Genomic DNA, 10,632 nt, shown 5'->3' on the forward strand with positions numbered 1-10,632 from the left:
TGGGGTAATCTAATCCGATTACTTTTGGATTACTTTCAGTTTAATTCTGCATGGTTTAATTGTTTGAGTGGTGCTTATGTCTAAAAATTCTGAAAAATGATCACAAATGCAAAAATATTAAGTTTTCGTGTTTTCCCCTGTGATGCTGACAGTGGTCTAGGCCCTCCATCAATGACAGACTCAAATATGTTTGAGTTTAACAGGCATTTCTTATTTGAGTTTCTAAAATTATGGACAGGTTCCCGCGGCACGTTAACACAAATGTGCTCATGCAATTTCGCCATTTTACAAACGCCATCCACGTGTAGTAAGAGATCAGACCAGTTATATTTGTGAATCAGTGCCACAAAAACATCTCAAAGTTATCACTACACCAAAAGTGCATTTATATAAATTTTTGAAGCCAACTTCAAAAGCAATTTAAGAAACTAAATGACGTTTATTTGTGCATTTTGATGCGTTTGATGGACAAAACCCTTCCAAAGACTTTGTGACATTTTTATATTACACACAGAGTGATAATTCAAATAATACTATAGAAAATGTGTTTGAGTTGGTTAGATTTGTGATGTAAAAAAAAAAAAAACATGCAAACATACAGCCAAATGCTTCTGTAGATTTGACGTAGAATCCTAGCAGTTGACAGGATATTAACTTTTGGAAGGTAGAGTTTACATTGCATAGTGATGTTTTTGCCCGTGTCTCCTTAAAAATTAAATGATCTCTATAGATCCAGCCATCAAATGATGAAATAGACCACTCCATCTTCACCTTACTGGCTAGTAGCGAGTATCAGTTCTGAGTGCAATGGCACACAACCTCTTTCCCTCCCCCTCTCTTCCGAAAACACTCGAAGACTTACCAAACGTATATCAGAGGTGTGCTGATTTAGAATTAAATATGTAAAAGATTGAAAAAAGAGAATGATTAGGATAATCAATAAATTAACAATTTACTGTCGTTGCCTTGTTACAGTAATATGTAATCATGTAATCTATCAAAAAGTAACTATAGTCCAATTACAAGTATTTTAAAATGTAATTTAATCCAATTACAAGACTTGCTTTTTGTAATCTGATTACATAATCCAGATTACATGCATACGTTACAAGCGGATGTTACATTTTTGTGATAATATCCATTAATGAACCAGGAAATAACGCTGTGATTACAAACCCCTGTAGCCAGCCCCATCGCCCCTAATGTACAGGCATCGTCATTTAGATGCATAAGTGTGCATACTGTAGGTGAATCTGTGAAACTGGTCAAAAAAAGGCTTAAAATGGCAAAGAACAATCACAAATATATTGTTTAACAATAACATTTATTCGATTTTATTTGAATAAAAAAAACACACACAAAAAAAAAAACAGCCCACAGTCTGCTGTATCACTTTGGACTATTCTTTTTTTTTTTTTTTTTTTTGGTGGTAAGCATTACTGACAATCATAATTAGAATTTGATCATGGTGATATGTTAGAAATTGATATAGAATGGCTTATTTAAGTCACATCTGATATAGCTGCCATAGGCAATAACATTCTACCTTTACTTCTGTGATGACTGCAAAAGGCTACTTTTAAGAAAATCTTTTCATTAATCCATTCATTACCGTTGCACGTTTTCATTCATTCTTGTCATCATAAATGGCCTGGGTGTCGCTGCTTCGCTAATTGATAAGTAGCTGATGAAGCAATTCAGTCATCAAGTAATGTTCCTGTAGCTCAACTGTCAGAGCATGTCAACACAAAGGTAGGTTTTTTTCCCCCCAGGGAATGCACATATTGATAAAATGTATAGCCTGAAGCATTGTAGGTCACTTCAGATTAAAGCGTCTGCCAAATGCATAAAATGTAAATGAACTATTCGACCATTAAAAAGACTAAATTCTACCAGACATTCAATGTTTTCTTTCATTAGTTACATTAAAACTCTTTTCCAGAAATCAACAGTTTATTTGCTTTATTTTTCAGTTTCCTTGTTTTACAAATTTGCAGAACATGTAGAATCTTACAGAAAATAAACAAATTACCCATTTCAGGAATATGAATGTACTGTATATTGCTTTGATGAACTTCAGATGGCTGATGCTGATTCCCTCATTACTGCAGACAATGACATTTGGATTTGTAAGTATTCCATTCATTGTGTCCTCATCTTCATAGGATTTCAAGCACAATCCTTTGAAACCAAGCTGTGCCAATAAATACCATGACTGGCATAAGTGTGTCATATCTAAACATATTTAAATACACAAACAAACAAGCCATCCTTGGCTTGGTCATTTTGAAGGAATAGTTCATCCAAAAATGATAATTCATCATTTATGACAATTCTCATCATTTACTCACCCTTATGGTGTCTCAAACTTGTATGACTTTCTTGTGCGCTACATATACAAAGATATTTTGAAGGAAGTCCTTAAAGGACATAAAGGCAGAATAAAGGTAATCCATATGACTCGAGTGATTTCACTGAAGCGATACAAATGGTTTTGGGTAAGAAACAGATCAAAATGTAACTTCTTTTTCACTATAAATCTTGACATCTGCAGTCTCCTTGGTATGCATTCATGAGAGAATCCAAATTACACTTCCTTGCATTTGACACAACCAATCGCTTGTGTCAGAAGACATGGATGAAACCACTCGAGTCGCATTGATAACCTTTATACTGTCTTTATGTCCTTTTTGGAGCTTTAGTTTTGGACCCCATTAACTTGCACTGATTGGATATAAACATTCAATAGAAGAAAAAAAAAGAAGAAACACTGTCTTACGAGTTTGAGACAGCATGAGGGTGCGTAAATTATGAGAGAATTCTAATTTTTAGGTTAACTGTTCCTTTAAATGTCCTTTGGTTCAATCCTAGACTGAAGACTGGGTCTCACTGCTGCACACATAAATTTTGCTGGGTCTTATACGCCTGCGACTTCTTCCAGGAATCTTGGGACAGATCTGACAGGTTTTTGGCATAAACTCCAGGCAGGCCTCACGAAACTTTCGGATTCTCCAGCAGTATATCACCGGGTTGAAGACTGCTTTTAGGTAACTCAGCCAGAGTGCCCCGATGCTGATCGGGTAAAAAGCTGGGCTGAGGTAGAACTGCCTATTAAACACTGCCAACAGACTCACCACTGTATGTGGCAACCAGCACACAGAGAATCCAATGAAAAGAATGAGGATGGTGGTGAAAGCCCTGGTTTTGAAACTCATGTCCACGTTGACTTGTGGACGCTGCAGACCAGTTAAACCCAATTTGCTGACATGGTTGATCGCAACACTGCCTTCACTGGTATGATTGTGGATGCGCAATGCATTTCTACGGACTGTGTTTAGAATACACAGGTATGAGTACAACATCACACTGAATGGCACAAAAAACACAGCCACCGCCAGAAGCACTGTGTAACCCCGGTCCGCCCGCGATTCGCTATATCCGAGAATGCATTGTGGTACTTGTGCCCCAATCCCAGCCGTCCTCCAGCCCACCACAGATGGTAGGGATACGCATATTGACAGAGCCCATGACGCCGCAATGAGAATTTTTGCCCGATGGGGTGTCAGCTTGTCTTGGCGTTGAACTATGATGAGGAAGCGATCAACGCTGATGATAAGAAGGATAGACACACCCTCCAAAACAAACAGCCAGTAAAGCATGACTGACACACGGCAGAATCCAACTCCGAAGCTCCAGTCCGTTGTCGCCAGAGTGACGGCAGTAAAAGGCATGCACAACAGCGATAGCATGATGTCAGAGAAGGCTAACGTGGCCAGGAGTAGATTAATTGCGGAACGCATTGCTGGTTTCTGATACACAATCAGACACACTATGGCATTGCCAAGAAAACCAATGGTGATCATAAAGATCATGATGGCAGCCAGTGCCACCCTGAGAGTAGTGGGCATAAGGGCAGTCTCAGCCTCTTGTATCTCAGTTTCCATTGGTTCAAGAAGGCCACACCCATCTAATAAGCTGCCATTACATGCAAACATGGCAGCTGTTACCAGGTATCATCCATTCAAGGATGAAATGTCATACTTAAACCTTTGCCATGGTCCTGTCAGCAGCCTTTGAATGCATTACTCTCCACACTGAAGATATTGTAAAGATCTGAAACAGAAGACAATAATAGGTGCGAGGCATTTAAATAACAATGCGTATTTTCTCTTAAAGTGAGGTCCAAAAGTCTGTGACCACTTTGGATTTTTTTTTTCAATGGGGAATTTTTTTCAGTTAAACCTGGAAAAAGAAATGTTATGACAAAATAAAAAAAGAAATATTTAAGATTCTGCATTATTTCTAAGTCACTTATCAGCAAATTTGTGACACTGACCATGTCAATTAGAGGTGGGAAAAAATATCGATATGTTTAAGTATTGTGATATTTTTTCTTGTGATATTGTATCAATATTTGCATTATCATTTACATTTTTCCACATTAATAAATAACACCATTTTTTTTCTCTTTTCTGCCAAATTGATCTAGGAATTCAACAACAGTCCCTTAGAAGGTGCCGTTATCATGCTTCACTCATAATCACCCTCCCTTACTAAAATGTATCACAATTTTACAGTAGTAACATTAACTGAGGTATTTTAACAAAAATGTTAGTATCATATTTAATAGGCTAACCTTTTAGGTGGAATCAATTATACTTTTGTGTATTAATAAGTAATGGTTTTAAAGTGTTTTGGCTATTATTGTTTTCATAAATACTGTAATTTATGTTTAGAAAGACTAGTTACATTGACCCAACCATAGAAATAGGGAGCCATTATGGTCTTATATGCTTATGGCTTTGCATTGTACATAGATACTGGGATATTAACTGGCCTTGTTTTGTAAACTGGCACTTTTACATGCATTTGGTGATTTGGAAACAGTTCTCTTAAGTTCGATGGAGACGAAAGAGAAACATTGAGTGAAATATCGCAATATACCAAAAATAAAGAATCACAATAATATCGTATCGTGACCTAAATATCGATATTATATTGTATTGACAGCTACCTTGTGATTCCCACCCCTACTTTGCACAAATAGTCAGATGTCCTTGCTTCCATTGAAGCACACAAGGTGCTCTGTGGAACTTTCTCAAATCATACTGGAGTAACATGAATGTTATTTTATTTATTTATTTTTGCATGTAACATTTATTTTTTTTTTTTTTTTTTGCACAAACTTGTGGAGGCCATGCCAGCCTGAGCCAAATGTCATTAAAGCAAAGGAGGACAAACCACATGCTAAGAAATTCTGAAATTCATGTGTATATATATATATATATATATATATATATATATATATATATATATATATATATATATATATATATACAGGTGCTGGTCATATAATTAGAATATCATCAAAAAGTTGATTTATTTCACTAATTCCATTCAAAAAGTGAAACTTGTATATTATATTCATTCATTACACACAGACTGATATATTTCAAATGTTTATTTCTTTTAATTTTGATGATTATAACTGACAACTAAGGAAAATCCCAAATTCAGTATCTCAGAAAATTAGAATATTGTGAAAAGGTTCAATATTGAAGACACCTGGTGCCACACTCTAATCAGCTAATTAACTCAAAACACCTGCAAAGGCCTTTAAATGGTCTCTCAGTCTAGTTCTGTACGCTACACAATCATGGGGAAGACTGCTGACTTGACAGTTGTCCAAAAGACGACCATTGACACGTTGCACAAGGAGGGCAAGACACAAAAGGTCATTGCAAAAGAGGCTGGCTGTTCACAGAGCTCTGTGTCCAAGCACATTAATAGAGAGGCGAAGGGAAGGAAAAGATGTGGTAGAAAAAAGTGTACAAGCAATAGGGATAACCGCACCCTGGAGAGGATTGTGAAACAAAACCCATTCAAAAATGTGGGGGAGAACCACTACGCACAGACGTATGCAAGACATGGGTTTCAGCTGTCACATTCCTTGTGTCAAGCCACTCTTGAACAACAGACAGCGTCTGAAGCGTCTCGCCTGGGCTAAAGACAAAAAGGACTGGACTACTGCTGAGTGGTCCAAAGTTATGTTCTCTGATGAAAGTAAATTTTGCATTTCCTTTGGAAATCAGGGTCCCAGAGTCTGGAGGAAGAGAGGAGAGGCACACAATCCACGTTGCTTGAGGTCCAGTGTAAAGTTTCCACAGTCAGTGATGGTTTGGGGTGCCATGTCATCTGCTGGTGTTGGTCCACTGTGTTTTCTGAGGTCCATGGTCAACGCAGCCGTATACCAGGAAGTTTTAGAGCACTTCATGCTTCCTGCTGCTGACCAACTTTATGGAGATGCAGATTTCATTTTCCAACAGGACTTGGCACCTGCACACAGTGCCAAAGCAACCAGTATCTGGTTTAAGGACCATGGTGTCCCTGTTCTTAATTGGCCAGCAAACTCACCTGACCTTAACCCCATAGAAAATCTATGGGGTATTGTGAAGAGGAAGATGCTATATGCCAGACCCAACAATGCAGAAGAGCTGAAGGCCACTATCAGAGCAACCTGGGCTCTCATAACACCTGAGCAGTGCCACAGACTGATCGACTCCATGCCACGCCGCATTGCTGCAGAAATTCAGGCAAAAGGAGCCCCAACTAAGTATTGAGTACTGTACATGTTCATACTTTTCAGTTGGCCAAGATTTCTAAAAATCCTTTCTTTGTATTGGTCTTAAGTAATATTCTAATTTTCTGAGATACTGAATTTGGGATTTTCCTTAGTTGTCAGTTGTAATCATCAAAATTAAAAGAAATAAACATTTGAAATATATCAGTCTGTGTGTAATGAATGAATATAATATACAAGTTTCACTTTTTGAATGGAATTAGTGAAATAAATCAACTTTTTGATGATATTCTAATTATATGACCAGCACCTGTGTATATATATATATATATATATATTTATTTATTTTTTTTATTTCTTATTGAACATTTCACTAAAATTGTTATGCCGATCATATGATTTGTAATGAAAAATTGTGCAGTAAATAAGAAACCTGGAAATAAAGTTTTACAAAATTTTAAGAAAAACAAATGCACCATAGCAGAAAATTGACTATTTTTAACAGTACAAGAATGTAAAAATGCTGCAGTAAAAAAAACAACAACTGTTTATAAGTTAGCAGGTAGTTACGTTAACACACACAGTAAAACAATGATAATACTATACATATAACAAGGACAATACATGTAATTGTATGTTAAAATATTGTTTTTTAAATGTAAAAAAGTGATTTTACAGTATAATTAATAGTAAAAATTGTAATTATGTTCATCAAGAGAATACATGTCCCAGTACAATAACTGAGTGTTTCCAGAAGTCCCTGTGTGACCCAACACATTTCATTATATTTTATGGGAATAGTTAGATTTATTTTTATTTTTAATATCAGTTATGCACATTGGGGTGTTCTGTGTAGTTGTATGTAGTTTATGCATTTTAGTTAATGTATATTGCATTACTTTAGTGTGACATGTGTTTTAATTATTGCTCCTAAGGGTCACTCTTGATGAACTTTAAGTCATCATGTGGCCTTTAGTAGCTGCTAAGGTGATAAAAAATACACTTTAAGGTTAAAAGCAGACTTTTACATTACCAAAAGGTTAGCATATCAAGTTTCTATGATTTAATAATATAAACTGTAGTGAACCGTAAAATATACAGGCATCAAAATTACTTCCCGTACAGGCTAAAACATGGTCACTCACCATATTGTCTACAGAACATTTCTGGCAAAAACAGCTGCGAGTATTTCACTTTAAATTTAACAAAATTGTTGTTTTTTTTACAGTGTGGTTTCAGACATTTGGGCCCCAATGTATGTATTCAACACTTCATCTCAGACATGGATTCAAAACATTTATGTAATGATTCTTTTGCATAAACATCTGCAGTATGTCTTTTGCTGAAAGCCGTTGTGCATGGCACAATATGGTGAACATTTACAAACATCCAATCATCACTTCATGTTTACAGATAAAAGAGGGAATGATGCTCACTCAAAGGAAGCTGCTGTTGTCATGGTTACTCTGGGTTGTGCTTTGCTAAGAACAGTGGAGATATAGAATGCCGTGCAAATTCCAAGAATTCATCTTAGAACCGTGACACCTTCATAATCCTAGAAAAGATCATAACACACACACACACACACACACACACACACACACACACACATACAATCAATAAGACTCATAACAATAATTATAGAAATTTAACATAATGAAAAATGAGTCCTTGGAGGGGAAGTGATGTTGATGGTAAATGAAACATTTTTTCTTTCTCTATCTCCAAAACTCTATGTTGGTCAACACCATTCTATACCGCCATCATACTGATGGAGGCTTTAAAAAATATTCCATTTATCAAACTGAGTGGGACATTGGACATCAGGGTGGCATACACTGTTTTTGTTTTTGCCAGGTTTTCTCCATGTGACTTTATGCTGGTAAAACACAAGTGCAGAAAGAAGACAAGAAAGGTTTTGAACACTTTTTGTCCTCAGGCGAACAGTCTTGGAGATTGTGCCCATTCTTTGTGAATAAAAAGTCAATGCAATACTCCCAACCTCAAAATACACACACACAGAGAAGGCAAAACTTGAGAGCTGATAGTACGATTGAAGAATCCAGAAAGAGGACACTAACATCCTGCTTTGTAACATCATCAAGAGGTTGCTAAGATACTATGGGAAGCATGTTGATTGACAATTGATGGGATCCAAAAAACATTATGAGAAGATGTAAGAAGTCATCAGAAAAATTATTCCTTTCTGAGCCATAGTGAGGATTTACAATAACCTCACATTTAGGTCTATTAACAGAAACTGGTCATCATGGCTGTTTCAGTCCTGGGGTCATCCTTGATGTTCATCACCTATTCTACAGGTTAGACTAAAAAAACAAGCACTCATAAAAGCTAAAAGTAAAAAACAAACATCTCTATTCTCAGCAGTTTATTTCAAGAGGAATTTATATAATTTCCGTAACAGACTGAAGACATTCGTTCACATGTTATTAACAGAGGACACATAGTCCAGGGCATTTAGTTCTGTACTCAACCATGGAAGATGGTGGAGGCAGAATTGCTTGCTCAGAATTTTATGTTGGGATGAGACAGATACAAGACGTCTTTCATCACCTGCTTTCTGTCAGACTATTCTATCATAATCACAATAACACACTGGAGAAAAAAAATGCATTCTAGCTGCATTCTAAAACCAGGTTATGTGATATAAACATATTGGACTAGATTAGATTAGATTATATCGCAGATTTGCCGATTGCAGATGTTTAATTCCATCAGTTCTCACGTGGAAGATATGTTACAGCCCAAATGTGCAGTGATTTTACCTTTTTATCCACTGAATTCCGAATATCTGTTGGACGGTGACCGTGAAAATCCGAAACAGGTGAAGGACAAGATGTTGACAGGTGCAGTTTGATTTGAGAGGATTGCTCTTATTACCAGTGATGCGAATTCTTGCTGTATGAAACACATCCGACGGGGTGAGGAGCGAGTGTGTGACGACGGCAGTAATAATAATTTTAAAAACCCCTGCAGAATTAGCATCATCCTTGAGGATTTCAGACAGAGAGGAATAGAGACAAACAGCATCTAGTAGTTAATTCTAGGAGGTCATCAGTATTGACGTAAAGATGGGATAGATGCCCGGGATAGCGCTATTGGTTGCATTAGTTTGATGTACAACCATCGGTATTAAAAACGCATACATAGTCTACTGTTTTTTGACCCAATGAAGGCATCTCCAGTTGAAATAGAATGGTGTAAGATTCAGTCTCATTTCACGCACACAAACGCATTCATGGTGTGATCCACTTGGTTTTATGCAAATGTGCAGGGGTGTAACTCTGCTCTGAATTTTTGTTTTTTTTTGTTTTTGTTTTTTTGCTGAACATCAGCATAGCTTGTAAAGGAATTACTGTAATAAATATAAATCCAGACATTTTGGATAACAGTTAATAATCTGACAAAATCTTAAAACGAAAATATTACAATACGATCGATGATAATAACTGCATAAAATACTTACAGTATAGGTCTACATAAAACTGAAATATCACCTTTTGAATTGTAAAACGTTGCTGTGATATCAACACAAATTCCATATAATAGCCTACACATAAATACATGTTTCAAAGGTGGTAGAATATCTGGAGCATTGTTGTGCAGGTTGGCCTTCTAAAAACTTGGCATTGAGCCTATACACATATTGTATGAGTCCCCACTTGTGGATTAAAAAATAAAGTAAATACCAAAGTGATCGTCTAAATCAGCAATTTATTTTGTAGCCATTCAAAACAAAATCAAATTAAAATACCACAGATTATTTTCAATTTTGTTCTCCTGTTCTTGACAGTCATTTAATTGTAAATTAGTTAAATGTCTGTTTAAACTTTGACTCATCTAGGGTCTTTTTTTTTCTTCTTCTTCTTCTTCTTCTTCTTCTTTTTTTAGTACTGAGGCACAGTTTCTGCATCAATTAAAATAGTGTTGTCTTATTTAGTTGGGGGCTCCAGGTGTATGCCCTCCGGTGAGATTTTTTTATTTTATTTTATTTATTTATTGGCAAAATCAGCATCAAAGCATTAAATTCT

General features: G+C 36.2%; 1 protein-coding gene across 1 annotated transcript; it reads right to left on the reverse strand.

Annotated features, from left to right (window-relative positions):
- Positions 1-1,471: 1,471 nt before the first annotated feature.
- LOC127448599 (high-affinity lysophosphatidic acid receptor-like) lies at positions 1,472-9,617 on the reverse strand. The gene is made up of 3 exons (XM_051711265.1): positions 9,367-9,617; positions 8,017-8,135; positions 1,472-4,113 (listed from the first exon to the last, which is right to left on the reverse strand). The coding sequence occupies exon 3, from the start codon at positions 3,993-3,995 to the stop codon at positions 2,868-2,870; it is 1,128 nt and encodes a 375-aa protein (XP_051567225.1). The 5' UTR covers positions 3,996-4,113; positions 8,017-8,135; positions 9,367-9,617; the 3' UTR covers positions 1,472-2,867.
- Between the last annotated feature and the right edge of the window lie 1,015 nt (positions 9,618-10,632).

The sequence above is a fragment of the Myxocyprinus asiaticus genome, chromosome 11 (assembly GCF_019703515.2).
Source record: "Myxocyprinus asiaticus isolate MX2 ecotype Aquarium Trade chromosome 11, UBuf_Myxa_2, whole genome shotgun sequence".
In the NCBI taxonomy this organism is placed as follows: domain Eukaryota; kingdom Metazoa; phylum Chordata; class Actinopteri; order Cypriniformes; family Catostomidae; genus Myxocyprinus; species Myxocyprinus asiaticus.